Here is a 17,085-nt window from a genome sequence, read left to right as displayed (position 1 = left end):
ATAAGCATCTCTTTTTTTCCTTGAGCACAAATGACGCCACAAGATCTTCCAATATACATCAAAAAGCCTTTATTTCTATGTACAATTTCCTAAACAAAATATTGCACACAATATCCAGATGTGCATTGAACACGAGGTGAACGACAATAAATAACATGTAACATTTCCTGTCTGTACAGATGTGAGTGTCGATGGCACAGCTGTAAAAACAACGAGCCTAAGACTACTATAGAACAACTAACACCACGAGATGTACAGGGAAGAGGACAAAAATAACCACAAAGTAAAACTCAGTAGGCCTATACGATAATGAGGTAACGACAGTGTCCAAAAAAAAACAACTAAACACTAAAAATTATTTACATTTTGGCGGATTTTGCATAGTCCCCTAAATAAAGACACGAGCACAAGGACAAACAAGAGGAGGACCTGATTTTAACCTAATGCAGACATTATCACCGTGCAGATACTGAAATAAAGTCTATCACTCTACACATCTCTAACATGGGATTTGCAGCACTTTATCTACAAAGAAATAATACATCATTTTTATTCTGAGAGTGTGCACACGAGCACACACACACATGCCTTTCCTTCAGTGTCCTTTTAGCTCTTTTTCTCCGCCTGTTCCTCCTCCTCCTCCGGTGTTTTTGAGGGATTGAGGAGCTTGTTCTCCTTTTTCCACTTCATCCTGCGGTTCTGGAACCAGATCTTGATCTGTCTCTCCGTGAGACACAGGGCGTGCGAGATCTCTATCCGGCGCCTCCTGGTCAGGTAGCGGTTGAAGTGGAACTCCTTCTCCAGCTCCAGGGTCTGGTAGCGGGTGTAGGTCTGTCGGCCCCTGCGGCCACTGTTGCCAAATGGACCTGGAAACAAAACAAATACAAATAAATTAAATTCATCAATTAATAATTAAATGTGTTGTCTTGAGTTAATGTCGAAAGTGTAGGAGGAAAAATCTACCTGAGAGTGCACTCGAAATCTGTAGTGGTGTGTCTGAAAGATACAATAAAGTGGGGATTCAGATGTTTGGTGTATTTCAACTCCAAATCACATCTTAAAACATTCAAATATAATAGTTCAATGTATATAAAGTAGTAGATTATGATATAGTAATTAACTGTACTATATTGTATGTTTTTTCTTAAATATTCTCCTATAATATTCCTGTAACAGCTTCTTTCTATAGGTACGCACTCAATATCAATATTCGTTGAAAAATATATATATATTCTAAAATATCACAATATTTTCATATACTATATCTTTATTATGCACATGACACACATTGCAGTGAGTTTATATTGACTTTTACATGTATTTTATTAAAAAAAAAAATCTCCTAAATGATGTATGTATGTGTACGCATGGTGCGTAAACGTGCCCTCATGGTGCGTTTCCTCGCTTATGACAGCAGGATATTGTTCTATAACATTACAGTAAGGATGTACAGAGTCCCACTGCACAGTAATGAACAAAGCTCATAGGACGTCTTGTTTCTTGAGATTTACTATGATTTTATTATTTTTAATTTTTGGATATTTAGTCGCTGCTGGATGTGTTTAAGCGATATTTAGTGTCCCTCTAAAACTGATAAAAAGGCCCATTCCAAAGATGCCATGTGATACTAAGAGCTTTAAGTTGGAGCTCGGGTTGGTGTAGGCCAAGTCTATGTGAGCGTGCGTGCGCGTGTGTGCGCGTGCGGTCGTGTGTATGTAAGTGGTGATGATGATGTTGCAGCCAAAGCCCCGAAGGCGCACGGAGATCCGTGCGCAATCACAATAATCTAAAACTTTCGGCGGTGTAATCGCGTTAATTATTCGAATGTGTCGGTCTCTAACCGTTAAGATGATTCGACGTTAAGTGTGTGAGTGTCGCGCTCTCTCCGCAGCTGACAGGCAACTCCGCCGCGCGGCTCAGGATGCCTCACTTCATCACGCGGACATGATCTCTTTTACCTCCAGGCAGCGTGACAACACAACAGAGTGAAAACGTTTGTTACTCACCGGCGGAGCAGGCGTTCATCCGCTGCATCCACGGGTAGATGAGAGTGGAGGACTTGTCGTCAATGCTGCTGCCCATGCTGACAGGCTGCTCCGGGCACTCCGCTTTGCGCTGCTCCTGGGTGACGAACAGCGGCTGGTCGTCGCGGCTCGAGAAGGCGCACGAGCCCTCCGCGTCTTTGTAGAAAGTCCCGACCGGGTTGTAGTCGCAAGGCGCTCCGCCGCCGGCCCTCCCGTAGATGGCCGCGGCCGCCGCGCCCGTCTGCTGGTAGTAGGACGCCGGGTAAACCTTGTCCTGCATGTTGGCCGCTCCATATGTGGCCGCGTTGGAGTAGTGTCTTAACGGATCGGTGTATCCCGAGGAATATAACGGTATCTGACCCAGGAGAGAGTCCTGTCCTCCCGGTAGAGACACGGGAAAAGTTGAGTTTACAAAATAGGAACTCATTGGGTGGACAACGGGGTGTATATACTCCGGAGGAATATGATTTGTTGTCTTTTATAGTCCAAGTGGTTTTGCCATTACTTTATCCGAGATTTGGTTTTTGCTGAAAGGGGGGGTTGCGAGGTGCCACTGAACACAGAGGGGATGTGTACCATCTGATCAACCTCTGGCCAATCACCGCCGTCTGTGCTTGCACTATTGCACCCATGGGGGGCTCTTGTTGCGCGCGGGGGTCCCCGGTGAATCGAATTGAAGCGCTCGAGCCTGTCGGTCTTTACGCACGCTCACGCGGTTGCGCGCACACACACACGCACACAGAGACGCTGCGACTCGCAGGAATACAAATCCACTAAAAACAAACAACAACAACAACAACAACATGCTACATACAGAGCAACTGTTCGCGTCATAACTTTTCGTTTTATGCAAATACGATCCAATAAAGCAGACGGACTTCTCCCCCACCGCCATAAACAGGCACGCGTGCACAATCCCCCCCCCCCCTCTCTCTCTCTCCCTCTCTCACGCGTACACACACACACAATGCAAAAAGAAAAAAAAAACATTGCAACGAAATGCCAAACACTTTGCGCATTATTTCCATTTACGCACAGATTACTGGCTCCCTCTCTCTCCTCCTCTTCCTCTAACCTTCACTTCCATCCTGTTAAATCATTTAATAACTAATGAACACATTATCAAAAACATTGTATTCTCAACCCAGCTGCTAGAAATCCCAATAACGAGTATCAATTCATCCAAATCGACCCTCAGTAATACATGTTGACGTTTCACTCTTTGAAAAGGTTCAACGCCAACTGTGACTGAGATCCACGAAGACGTGCAGAGGGCACGAGGGAGGACACGCGCCTCCACACAGATCATCACCTTCATCACCGTCGTCATCTTCACCCACCGTGATCAGATGGACACTAGTTCCTCATTTAAAAACAAAACACAACTGTGTGAGTATATAAACGTGTGAAATAAGATCAGTCACTTATAAATAACTGCATTCAGAAATAATGAAGTAGATCAATTCACGTTAATATCAGCTATTAGTATTATTAGTATGTTAATTAACGGTGCTATTAGTCGATACTATTAATAGAATGACCATTATGTATCAATTAAGTAGTATCGGTTGCTTAGTATTATTAATAACCTTTAAATGTGATGCATGGTTCTGCAGTTAAAGCACATTTTTTATATTTAATATCGTAAATAAAACGATAATAATACGATTTTATTGCATTTTCTTTCAACAAAAGATGTGAATTTCTTAAATTATTTTGTATGATTTTCTTAATTCCATAAAGACAATTTCTACCTTTTTGAAGTTTCCTTTTATATTGGGAAACTTCCCATATTAAATAGAAAATAAATACAAAATAACGAAATAAGGCAAGTTATTTTTAGAATAATGTGAAACTTAAAATGTACGACAGTATTTGGAAGGAATTAGGCAGAGCAATTGACGTTTGTATGATATTAGCTAATAGCTAAATTAATAATCCTGTTTTTACGTCATTGTCTGTATTTAAGATATGAGGTAGTGCAGTTTTAGATTGATAATATCCGATTAGAAGTAGTTTTGATCTAAATGTTTTAATCCAGAAAGTCTTAACGTTTGGCTTCAATAAGTCAACGCCTCTCCAGCAGGCCGCAGCCCTGCAGCCGGTCAGCTGCTGGACATTTGGAAAGTGCAAACAAACAGGCCCTCAGAATATAAAACTGTTCTGATAGAAAGACACAAACACAACCCCACGTCTTCAGAAGATCACATGATCTTATATAAGCTCTTATAAAACCCGCAGTGTCTAACAGGACGCACACAGAAGCGCTGCAGAGGCGCTGCAAACACAACAAAACGTTCAACTCGCTTATTATTGACTTCATAGTTTTTGCAAAATCACAAATAAACCACACTCAGAGCAGATATTTTAAAAAAATAAGTCAAGATTTGACTTAAAAAAGAGGCGAAACAGCTCGAGGAGGCGGCGCTACATCCACATAAAGCTCCTCAGACACGTTTTTAAGAATAAAGCATTAAAATACAGCAATACAAACTAACATAGAATATAATAAAATCTCTCAGAAGAGTAAAAGGCGCAAAGATGTAGCAGATTTTTAAGAAAAGCACGTCTCAGCGGTAACATGGGGCCTGTATGACCATCATCATCATCACCGCCATCATCATCAAAGCGAAATCCACTCCTGATCATCGTGAGTCTCACAAAGGCCTCAAACCCGCAACACGTTAGGATCATTTTCACACATTTTAGCGCACATTTTCTGCGGTCTGTCTGGCGCTGCAGCACCTCACGGGTTAAACACACAGAGCGGCCACTGATCGTGAATATCACACAATAAAAGAAGATGAGGACGCTGCGTATGATCACTATTTATTTAAGAGTGATCTTCCACTCTCCATGAACATAAACACGGACCGGCCTATACAGCGACAGTTCGGCCACAGCAGCGCAGCAGAGCGGCGCACTTGAGCTGGAGTTAATCGCCGGCAAATCAGAAACATGGTGCCCTTACCTTTGTTGATAATCCATCATTTCCTGTGTGGGTGCCACTCTGCAGAAAACTCCTCGCGCCTCCTTTACCCCCCCCCCCCCCCCCCCCCCTCTCTCTAAAAAAAATCCCACTTTCTTCAAGTGATTTCATGAAAGTAATCCCACCATCAGGAGTGAGATGATCCTTCATTTTCACGAACAAATACACAAGTAGAGCCCCGTATAACACGGCGCTCGGACTCATCGCGCGGACGCTCCATCTCCCATTTTTTGGTTAAAAAAAAATGACGCACGTTATAGCCTCAACAACAACAACAGTGCGTGTTGCATAAGCAAAGAGCCAAGAAAAAAAGGGTTGTGTTACTAGTGTTAAGTGAACGAGCTGAAAAAAACAGCAGCTGCAATATAACCTCATGGGAAATAAGTTCCCATTCCTGCTGTCCACATGACCGCCAGCAGCCAATCCCGGAGCCCGGCGAGTCGTAAACTTCCATGGCAAAGTTGTAAATTTTCATAAACAGCAGCCGTTTTTTTTGTTCTTTAGACGTTGCTTTTCTCATCGCCATCTTTATTTTTTTGTGTCCAGGGCCTGAGATGTTGTGGGGCTTTGACGGAGGAACAAAAAGAGTGTGAAAGATGTAGAAATGTGAAGAGGAGGATATTTCGTGAGATTTGTTCTGGATGTGCTCTTGGTTCTGTTCCAGCTTCTAAAAAAAACAAAAGGTCTGTGCAGCTTCTTATTGTTCTCTAAACACAACTGTCGTGTTATGCAGCTATTGAATAGCTTTAATCTGAGATTAGTAGACGATCTGGGCTCCAGTCCTCCTCAATCTTAAACGTTATCTCACCTCCTTCTTTATGTTTCGCACCGAGAGAATCGCGTAATCTTAAAGATGTTCAGTTTATATAAAATGGTTTCGGGCATTAAAGACTTTTTTTTTATCTCAAAATGGAGGATTTCCCTTCAGCCTCTGATCCATTTGGCTTTGCCCACACAGGCCGAAGATGGAGATGTTCTGCTGATTGCAGTCCTGAGGGGGATTTTAAGGTCACAAAAAAGAAACCTGAAGCGGCACATTCTACGCCAACTTTTCTATTAACATTATTAGGACGGAATTTAACTCCCGTTTTAAAGTAGTGCAGCCATTCGTTAAAACATGCATTCCTTCTTATTACTATTGTTTCTAAATGTCTTATTTCCGTTTTGTTTTGTTTAAAAATGGTCTTTTTCAGTTGACATCTGGTGATTTCCACCAACAGAGAGGATTTCCGACTTTTATAGACGCAATAAAACCATAAATACCTGAAATGCAACACATTCATCCTCCACTTTCATTTGTTTTTTTTGGCCTCCAAGAGACACGAACTCAAACTAAGTGCCTGTCGTTTCCTTAAAATGTTTTTGGATTAAAAAAAACAACAACGTTTAATTATAGGAATCAAAGTTTGAACTGTATTTCCAAAATAAGAGTCTAAAATAAAACAATTTCGGTCCATCTTTGAATCTATTTGTAAGTTAATAAACATCAATGTTAGAATAATAACGGCTAATTCTAAATATAGGCCTTCTGAGTTTCTGTTTAGCATTTGACATGTTTTTGTAGTATTTCAGTTAAAAAATTAAAACCTAAGGCCTTTATTACTAAAACATTTTTGATAAAATCTCTTTCGATTTAAATCAGTCGATGATTTTACGTTTTATATGTTTTAGACACGATTAGACATGAAAAGCTTTTTCTCTTGCACGATATCAATTTTACACAAAACCCTAAATCATATTACTCTGAGCTATTAAAATCATCTTTGCTGAACGTGTAGCTTCACATTTCTTACAGGAGAGACCAGCTCGAGATGTTTTGGAGAATTTCGTAATTTTTTTGTCTTTTTCTTTCAAAACAAAAGAAACCGGATGAAGAAATGCTGTAAAACGTTATGGCCTCTTCAACTCTCCCCGAAAAGCTTCAAAACGAAAACACACAAACACGAGCGAACTGATTTTAGAACATGAAATAATAACTTTGCAGGAAAAGTGAATTATATAAGAACACACACATATATATATATATATATATATATATATATATATATATATATATATATATATATATATATATATATAAAAATACAAAAAAGCCCTGGAATCTTTTTTGTTGGAAAATTGAATAAAAAATTAAGATGATGAAACATCTTTAAAAAAAGATATTTTATTTATCATCAGTGCAAAAACAAAAAGATTTTCAATACTTGACTTCACAATCGAATTCCATTGAGAAAAGAGGCAGAAGACCTTTATGTTTAAATATTCCCCAGTTTCTCTTTAAATATAGGGTTTTAATCTTAACTAATAATACTTTAATATTCATTGAGCCAATGTGAGCTCGTATTAACTCCCAGTAATCAGTGAGTTTATTAGGTTTGCTTCAGAGGATTTGGATCACACATGCCATAAGGTGTTAAATCAGACTCGTCTGCTTGTATTTTGGCACTGTAGGTGAGGTTTGTTTGAGAGGATTCATCCCCCAGAGCAAAATATTACACATATGTGAGCACAAACACACAGCAGGTTAGAAAAAGTTTAAAAAGCCATAATGGTGTTTTCCTGTAGTGCTGGAGGGTTATAAAAGTGGCAAGCAGAGTAAACTGCAGGAGTCCAGTTATAAAATCTATATAACGCGAGATCATCAAATAGGCACAGTGTGTTTCTTTATGTTCACAGCTTAAAGCCTCTCTACCTCCAGTTCTCCTGTGTGTCTCCAGTGGGTTTAATCCGGCTCCTCACTGGCCTTTACCGGGCTGCTGCTGGGGGGGGGCTCGGCGGGACAAGTTGCGGACCATGTGAGACAAGCCAGGCCTCCGGACCAGAGGGGCCGGAGTGGAGATGACGAGCAGGCCCTGCAGGGCCGCGGGGTCGTGGGGCAAGTAGGCGCAGCGCAGGCCTCCTCGGGGGACGTGGTTTAGGACCGGGATGCTGGGACGGGACCAGGAGCTGCTCCTGGTCCCGTCCTGCTGGACGGCCAGAGATCCACCGGCTGAGGAGGAAACAAGAGACGGTGAAGCTGGAATCTAACTGGAATCACACGGACAACAAGCAGGCTGAGAAGTTTGAGATGTTTGACTGTTGTGTTTAAATGAGAACTTTATGTATCATGAGGGAAAGTCTTGTGCATCACTAGGAAAGAGTGCAAATACAAAATATCAATAAGAACATCAATAGACATATATCGAAAATATACAAAATGCCAAAAATATAAACAAAGTTGCTTTTTATTGTTTAATAATGTGGATCTGGAAGCTTGTTTATTTCCTTTAAAATATCAAACAAAATTCAGATCAATAATAATAATAATAAACATTTTATATCTAAATTAAGAATCCAAACTATTTATCAAAGTTCGATTATGTTGATATTTGCGTCATGGATATGAGAAGAAGAAGAAGAAGAAGAAGAAGAAGAAGAAAGAAGACAAATTGTTTTAAGTTTTATTTCTTCACAGCTTTTTTTAACTGTATGAGTTTTACAATAATAAAGACATTTTTTTTTAACACAAGCCAGTTTTGTTTTCTTGATTTTTTTACTTTTAAGAGTCAAATAGTCAAATACAAACCTACAAGAAAAAGGTAAAACAGCTAAATGCTGATTGTGAAGTTGAGAAAAAGCAGCTTGTAATAACTCCAGAGATGTAGAGACATTGTTTCCCTTCCTTGAGATGAAATCTCAGCATGCAGAGAGACGTGTTTACCTGGCCAGTGAGTCCTGCTGTGGCTCTCGGGCTCAGGTGGGTTCAGGGTCCTCTGGTCCATTGTGGGCCTCAGCAGACGCTGCTGCTGTGTCACGTGGGAGCTGATGTGCTGCAACACAGATATTTCAATTCTGCTTCTTGGTGACGTTTCATTAGTGCTGAAAGTTATCAGTGATGATTGAAAAGCACACAATGAGGCAAAATCTCAACTGTTCATATGTTTTCATTCTAAATATTATGATTTGATTGCTATTTATCCGTTCATAGAGCTGCCACAGTGACTGTTTTTTAAGAAATTAGCTTTAACATTTTAAATCAACTATGCATGTGGCATTAAACCTGGTTTAATTTGAAAACATTTCTCTTAATCCTCCAAAACTTGAATATTAGGTTTTACAAGATTAGTCGACTCATCGATCGACAGACAATTAAGCGATTAATCGCTTCAGTCATTTTTAAACACTAATGTCAAAATATCTTCTGATTTCAGCTCCTCAAATGTGAGATCTGTCTGGTTTTATTAGTCTTATGTGACAGTAAATTGAATGATTTTTGCCTTTTTGGACTGTTGGTCAGAAAAAACAAGCAAACTGAAAACATTGTGAATGGCATGTTGTAGGTCAAAAGATTAATCAAGAAAAAGACTCATTAGATTGATTGGTAATGAAAGTAATCGTTAGTGGAAGCCCTTGTTACAAATGTGAAACTGTAAAACAATTATTTAATATTTCTCTTTTTCTGGATGTTTTTTGAAATAAATAGGAATCTGTATGGATTATAAAAGGGCCAGTAAACCTTTCATTCCTGATTTCTGTATTATATTGATCTGTGTTGTGAAGTACCTGCAGTGAGTGAGAGCAGGGCTGCTGCTTTCTTCTTTGGGAGAACTGAGTCAAAGAGTCCAACTGAAACGATAAGAAAAACAGCACAGACGACTGGAGGCGGAAGAAATCAAAATGATCATTTAACTGACGACAAACAAGTGAAAAATGAGACCACACTTCCAAGACTGTGCGAGCTGTTGTTGTGTTCACGTTGGCTGTTTTATTTGAAGGAGAACACAGTACCTGTAGTCGGGTCTGTCGTCTCTGATGAGCCGGTCTACTCTGCTGCTGGGAGCAGGCCTCCTGCAGGACCCCCCCTCCGTCTGTCCGGCCCTGCAGCAGCTGGTGGATCTGGTCCACCACCCCGAGGTCCTGCAGTAGTTTCTCCCTCTGGAGGAGCACGTCGACCCGCTCCTGCTCCTCCACGTCTGCCTTCTCTTCTTCCTCCTCCTCCTCTTCCTCCTCCTCCTGCTCCTGCTCCTGCTGCTGCTGCTGCTGCTTCTCCTTCTCCTCCTCCTGCTGCTGCTGCTGCTGCTTCTCCTCTCGGACGTCTGTAGCTTCAGGATCCAGCGACACACTGGACGGAGGGAGCTGCAGAGACACATTTGATTCAATTTGTTTTTTATTGCCTCACCGTATGTGTAGCCACCAGTATGCATCTACAATATATTAACAATTACTGTCACTGAATAACCTTGATAACACTGTTTGTTTTTGCCCGTCTTGACAATAAAAAAAGATATTTGAATTTGAAATGAGAGACGTCCAATAGAAATTATCTGCAGGAATATTATTCCAGCTAATTTAAATTGGGTAAGAGTCCATCTACTCAAAGGGGGTCAGCCAGAATATGAAGCATTCATCATGAGACAGAAGCTGTTTGACTCCCTCTGGTGGTTTCATGCGGACACTGCGTCTGTAATGACGGGAGGACAGGCTCACCGGCGGCGGGTCACCGTCACAGTTGGAGCTGGGGGGTTGTGTTTGTGCTCCTCGAGGTTGGACTCTCTCCCCCGCCGTCTCCCCCTGCAGGTCTCTCTTCCGGCCTCTCCTCTGGTTTCTCTCCCTCTGCTCCTGCTTCAGACGCAGCTCCTGCAGTTGATGCCTAAACACATACAAAACACACACAGAAACGTTAGCATCTTTCTCTGATATTAATAACAATTATTAAAATGTAAAATAAATCCCTTTATCCTTTTTAAGCTAAACCTCATATAATCAAAAATAATGACAGAAAGAAGAGAAAAGTTCCACCAAAGTACATTCAAATATGTCAAGTTTTTTCCCATCTAGCTGCATATATATCTTCATATATCGTCATTAGTTCATGCAATCAATATTTATACTGCAGTGATGTTTTACTGACAGGTTTAAATCGTTCAGTTTGTTTGTGTTGCTTCCAAGGAGGACGATCATGCTCTCCACCGTTGAGGTTACACATTTTAAATCACTGATTGTCCAATTCTGCCTTTACATTACACCCTTTTAGCCACATTTGATTTTTGGTTCGGGGCAGAGATCTTAATAGTGGTACTTCCTCTGTTCTCAAGACTTATTTTCAGGCAGAGTTTGCAATCTTATGAATGAAATGTGTAATCAGTGGAACTTGTCTCTGGTGTGTCAGTGCTACATCACCAACAGCCTCTCTTCTCCACTGAATTGTGTTGAAGACGCGCAGCAGGTACCTGGCACACTCCTCTCTGGCTTTGGACGCCGCCGTCTCCTGGAAGAGCGAGCTGCTGTGTTTGAAGTACTTGTCGTATTTCTCCCCGCCCTCTCTGGGATAGATCCTCCTGAAGCCTCCCAGGTGTTTGGCCTCGTACCTCTCCATCTGCTCCAGCGTGGCTGCCTGGCACTGACGCAGCTCCTCCGACCTGGACACACGCACATGGTAACAGTCACCTGGAGGGGAACGCACACATGACTTGTGACCGACAGAACTCTACCTGGCCTCTCTGGTGCTGTTTTGCTGCAGCCTGTCCTTCACCCTGCGTCTCTCCTCCTTGGTGATCTTGCGGCGGTCGCAGGCGCCCAAGTTGATGAGAATCAGGGTGTCGTACAGCAGCGCGTCCTTCACCTCGCGGTCCAGCTGCGAGTCGGTGGTAAAACTTGGGGAGTGATTCACCTGGACACACACACACACACACACACACACACACACACACACACACACACACACACACACAGAACAAGTGGTCAATTTGGACGTCTAACAAAAGCATGGTTTTCCTGAGTAACATTTTACTACAAACTCATGCAGTGCAGCCAGATTCTGTTCAAAACCACAGACATTTACTTTAAGTTTCCAAAGATTGCCATCTACGGCAGGCTGGATTTAAGACAAATGTATAAAATAATGTGCAAGACATTTAGAATGTGTCCAGTTGATGGATGATGGAATGGTGAAGCTATAACATGGAGCGTTGGGTCTGACTATATCCCACATCTTGTACAGCTTAAACCAGCTGATAGAGATTATACATTATACTGTCAGACAGTGCGGAAACAGATTTTAAAAAAGGGTTCAATGTTCAGGGGTTGAAAGCATGAATAAACTTTCCATTGAAACAATTCTGTTGTCTAAATTGTACTTAGTACAGAAGTCTGTAAAGACCTTGAGAACCTGGTTTTGACAGCAACACATCTGCATGTTTATATTTGTCATGGTCTTTCACCTCCAGCACCCAGGGTCTGAGCCGGTGGTCCAGCAGCACATCGAAGCCCAGGATCTCGAAGCAGGCGCTGCCGGTGGTGTGGTTTGGGAAGCACGTGTGGTAGTTGTGCTTGAGGATTGGGTGAGCGGAGATCAGAGTCTTTATGATCATGTCCTCGATGTCGTTCCACATCTTGTCTGTGTTGCAGCTGATGGACTCCAGGAGCTTGTTCAGGGTGGACAGCTTTCTGAAGGCAACAGCAACAAACATGCAATGAATATGCAGTGTTTTAATTAGTATTAGTTCTACGACACAACAGGCGTTGTCTGTGTGTTTACCGTTTGCTGCCGGTGTCCTCGTCACGGAGAAAGTTCTCGCTGTTCTTGTTGATGGAGTAGTTGGTGAGATGCATGCACACGTCATCCTGACATGAGAAAGACGAGGAAGGAGAGAGATATCACACACAAGACAGAAGTAAAACGCATGTTATTAGAGCTGCAGCGATTCGTTGATTGACCCAAAATTCATCTGCAACAATTTTATAATTAAATTATCGTTTAAGCCACTTTTTATAAACAAAAATGCAAACATCTTATAGGTTTCAGTTTCTCTAATGTGAGTATTTTCAGATTTTCTTAGTCTTATATGGTAACAAAATATTCTCTTTGGGTTTTGAACTGTTGCTTGGACATTAAAAGAAATGATAAACAGTCACCATGTGTTTTGGGAAATTGTGATATGCTGATTATAGAGGAAAAATAACTGAATAATGAAAGTAATAACAAAAAGGTGCAGCCATAGCTTTTTGTAACAGGTGTATCTGCTGTTCTTTAGTCTTGTTTTTATGGCATTTTTTTTCATGTTACTTATTATCTCTTTATGTAAAGTACTATACTGTAATCACAAGGATCCAGATTATCTATTGTATTAATGACAAGACAACGTGATTATATGTGTACTTTTCATTGCAACATGCAGGAAAATGATAACAATGACTCACTCCTGACCGTTAATGGTTAAGGCTGGTGACTTTCTATGTTTTTGTTGTCAACAAATCTAAACTAAAGTCAGTCTCTCAACGCCCATCGGTTCCTACTGAAGACCTCTTTAAAAACGGCTCATAAAAACGTGTAGTTTTTAATCAAACGTCCTTCAAAGAGAAGGAGATAGTCCATTTGTTGGGGACTATGTTCAGAGGCGGATTAATCCGCATTTGGTGCTCTAGTGGGTATTTGTGGCAGCAGGATGGTGTTCCTGGTGATGAAGGGACAACAGAGAGGCTCATTGACGTGTTTTCAATGGAGCTCTATGGCTCAGAGGAAGAAGATGTATCTGGCTTGGATACACACACACACACACACACACACACACACACACACACACACACACACACACACACACACACACACACACACACATAGTATAACATGCTTTGACATTTCTCACCACATTGCCGTGTGTCGGTTCGTTGTACTTGGTGGTGCAGAAGCGAGTCAGTCCCTCCTTGAAGATGAATATGCTGAATGGGTCACATGACGTCACCAGCACGTAGATACGCAAGTCAAACTTGTATCCGTCGATTATAAACGGCTGACGAGGGAATGAAGAACGTACGTCAACTTCAAACTGTGTGTGTGTGTGTGTGTGTGTGTGTGTGTGTGTGTGTGTGTGTGTGTGTGTGTGATGTTCAATAGACCCTCACCCTGGAGACGTAAACCTGGCAGATCATATGCTCTCCAGGTTGAATGTCTTTAATGGACTTGGTGATGACGATGCCTTTGCCTTGGCAGCCGGTATCTGGCTTACAGATATACGTCTTGCTTTTTTTGGCCCTGGTGTAAGCTTGGAAGTCACTGTAACTGCAAAGCACAGTTGGTATCTTAACACACACACACACACACACACACACACACACACACACACACACACACACACACACACAGATTAAAAGAGCAAAATTATAGGAAAAAAGAGCAAACTGACTCTGCAGGAAGGCACCAGGTTCGGGGGAAGATGTTGTAGTCTCTGGGGAAAAGCTTGAGCATGCGGTTCATGTTTCTCGCCAGTAAATCTTTGCGGCAGATCTCACTCATCCCTGGGAAGTGGTTTATTTTCTGCAAAGACACAAACGTGTTTACAGGGGAAGTACTCATTGTGAAGTATTTTTGTGCGCAGGATTGTAGGCAGTCTAAGTGAGAAATGACGAAATAAACCGATCCCCCCTCATTCATTCAGAGAGGAATCGTTGGTCATGACCTGCTCGGTACTTCTTGCCCTGAATTACTCAATTAGATTACAAATTGATTGCTTGAGCTGAAAAGCTGTTATGAGCAATGAGAAAATGACGCAATCTCATAATCTCTATGGAAATCTATATGTTTTATTATTTCACGGGGAGGGCATATTGAGCCGAAGGGAATTTAAATTACATGTAAGGCTTTTACAATTTGACAGAGCAGACTGACTTCTCCCCACAGCGTTCATTTAATTCACACAATTGAATCCAGTTTAATTAGTCTTCTGTGACGGTGGCAGTAATGTGCGCGCTGCTGTGAGTACCTGGAAACGCTTCATGTCCTTAACACGGTCCAGAGACACGGAGCAGTCGGTCCAGAAAAGAGTCCAGTCGTCACCCTCCATCGCCTCTCTGAGGCCGTACCTGTGAGCAGCGCGGCGCACTGAGACAAACACAGGATTATTATTATATCATGGAAGTGAATGCGTTTGTAAAACTTTTCTGCTGCGAACACTGATCTAGGAGCTTCTGGTTACAGTACATGGCCAAAAATATGTGGACACATGAACATTACACCCGTGTGTCTCATTCCAAATAACTCTGAGCGTTTAATCTGCAGCTCTGACGGCCTCTTCTCTTCTGGTTTCAGTCTATTCACCAGATGTTTAATCCTGCTGCAGGGATTAGTTCTTCTTGGCCCAGTCATCATATCTAGCACCCAGGTTGAGCTCATCATCCTCATTCTCTTCATCTCATCACCACCAGTGTTTAGACTCCATAGGACGGTTTTCTATTCTACTCACGGCTTCATCGCCTCCTTTAAAAATGTTACGATGGAGTCAAATCACCAAAGACTATTCACATTTCTGATCCTGCTGTGCATATCCACGTCCCTCAAAATCAAGTCCTGATTGAAATCCACCTCCACATACTTTTGGCCATGTAGTACATCTAGTGCGGTTTTTATTCCAATAATTCATTTTACATGACTAGAGGTTCTGTAAACTATAAATAGCCGGGGTGGTGCAGAGTAATTTAATTAAAAACAGATTATTACAGAACGTACCACTTTCATATTTGCAGTTGGTGAGGTTGATCCACAGTCATCTGGAAGAGAAGAGAGACAGAAAGAGGGACAGACATCTGCTTTGCTGCAAGGTCCTACAAACGCCTCATCTTCATCCTCTTCCCTCCATCAAATGATGAGGACAAGTGAGGAATCTAAAACCTAAAAGCCTCCAGAACGAGTTGTAAAATCGTAGCAGTCAGGGTGCTCGGAGGTAAAGTACCTGCAGCGGGAAATAACTAGAAGTACAAATGGAGGTGATCCAGCAGTTAAGTACCTCTTCTTGCTCTTCCTCCTCTTCTTGTTGTTGATGGGCGGCGGGGTGCGAGTGCAGGCTTCAGTCGGGCTTTCTCCTCCCTCTCCCTCTCCCTGCTGCTCATAGTTATGTGCATCTTCATTTCTGTCTGGACTGTCCACAGGTAGACCCATCCTGGAGGTGCACAAACAAAAACAAATGCAAAAAGCTTGTGCATTAGTGTAGAAGAAGAAAAAAAAATTATAATTTCCTCTTTTACGTGGTGTGTTTTTAATGGGGATGTGCTGCAACAGCCTCACAATGAAATTCAATTCAAACAGAACAAAGAAACAAGCTGTAAGTGCGAGCATGGACTCATGTTTCTGTTTCCATTTCTCTCATCAGGTGAGTGCTCTGGCTGTCGACACATTGTCACATGCCGACATTCAAGAGTTATTGTGGCAGGACGGATACAAATAGAGAGAGGGACTGAACTCTGACGCCAACCAGAACTTTAAATTAAAGGCTTTTTATGATATCAATACAAAAGTCAGTGAGTTAAACAATATACTGATACTCTCGCTCTTTTCACTCTTTATATGATGATTTTAGATATTAGTGTCCTTGTGATGGGTTTTTGTAAGGAGTCCACTTCTTCCATTTTTCATCAACAGCCACCGTCTTATACTAAGTGGGTTCTTGAGATCGCCTTCTAGGTCACCACTAGTTAACAAGGTAACAGTCCTCCTCATGTTGTATATTTTCCAGTGTCAGGTTAGCTAAATACATGCCAATGTACAATGTCTTTGTACTCAAATTGTCCCCTTTTTTCTGAACTTCCATGGAAAACATTAATGTCCATAAAAGCATTTTTTAAATGGGAGATTTTACCTTCATCAATAAGATGAACAAGACTAAAACAGAGTTCCAAATCCAAACTACAAACTAATTCTAAGACGGCTTTTAGTGCGTAGTGTTTACTCAAACCACACAGGATGCAAACTAAATACGGTTCATTGTTAATGTGCTGTTAGTGGATACTATTCTAGTTCAAGGAGTTTCAACAATTCATCCTGAAGGGAACATGAACGTGTGCAACAACTTGAAGGTAAAACCATCAAATATTTGTTGAGATATTTCACTCTAAACCCGAAAATGTGAACCTCACAGTGGCGCTAGAAGAAAAGTCATTAGGATTCATCCTCTGCGGAACATGGTCGTCTAAAATAAATGCAAAGACCACTTATTCCACTCATTAGTTCTGGTTCGGTTAATGTCCGTCTGCACTCTGACCCGAGCTCAGGGACAATCGTCACAGCAGCTTCTCAGCTCTCACCTCTGCCTCCTATCTGGTGTC

The 17,085-nt window shown here is 41.7% G+C and overlaps 2 protein-coding genes across 3 annotated transcripts; both read right to left on the bottom strand.

Annotated features, from left to right (window-relative positions):
• Positions 1-46: 46 nt before the first annotated feature.
• On the bottom strand, positions 47-2,890 carry hoxb6b (homeobox B6b). 2 transcript variants are annotated; one of them, XM_068736805.1, is made up of 3 exons: positions 2,007-2,890; positions 964-996; positions 47-866 (listed from the first exon to the last, which is right to left on the bottom strand). In XM_068736805.1, the coding sequence occupies exons 1-3, from the start codon at positions 2,449-2,451 to the stop codon at positions 607-609; spliced, it is 738 nt and encodes a 245-aa protein (XP_068592906.1). In that variant the 5' UTR covers positions 2,452-2,890; the 3' UTR covers positions 47-606. The 2 variants fall into 2 exon arrangements, with proteins under 2 accessions (XP_068592906.1, XP_068592907.1); XM_068736806.1 differs by lacking the exon at positions 964-996.
• Positions 2,891-7,162: 4,272 nt separating this feature from the next.
• ttll6 (tubulin tyrosine ligase-like family, member 6) lies at positions 7,163-15,530 on the bottom strand. The gene is made up of 14 exons (XM_068736800.1): positions 15,494-15,530; positions 14,751-14,869; positions 14,175-14,305; positions 13,894-14,050; positions 13,638-13,781; positions 12,530-12,615; positions 12,213-12,438; positions 11,484-11,662; positions 11,223-11,411; positions 10,480-10,642; positions 9,781-10,128; positions 9,556-9,618; positions 8,714-8,822; positions 7,163-8,002 (listed from the first exon to the last, which is right to left on the bottom strand). The coding sequence occupies exons 2-14, from the start codon at positions 14,829-14,831 to the stop codon at positions 7,749-7,751; spliced, it is 2,130 nt and encodes a 709-aa protein (XP_068592901.1). The 5' UTR covers positions 14,832-14,869; positions 15,494-15,530; the 3' UTR covers positions 7,163-7,748.
• Between the last annotated feature and the right edge of the window lie 1,555 nt (positions 15,531-17,085).

Source organism: Cebidichthys violaceus, unplaced genomic scaffold (genome assembly GCF_023349555.1).
Source record: "Cebidichthys violaceus isolate CVI_PGR_0920_01 unplaced genomic scaffold, fCebVio1.0.p SCAF_72, whole genome shotgun sequence".
Classification (NCBI taxonomy): domain Eukaryota; kingdom Metazoa; phylum Chordata; class Actinopteri; order Perciformes; family Stichaeidae; genus Cebidichthys; species Cebidichthys violaceus.
Note: the sequence above shows the minus strand (reverse complement) of the source record. Positions and strands in the feature narration are given on the sequence as shown.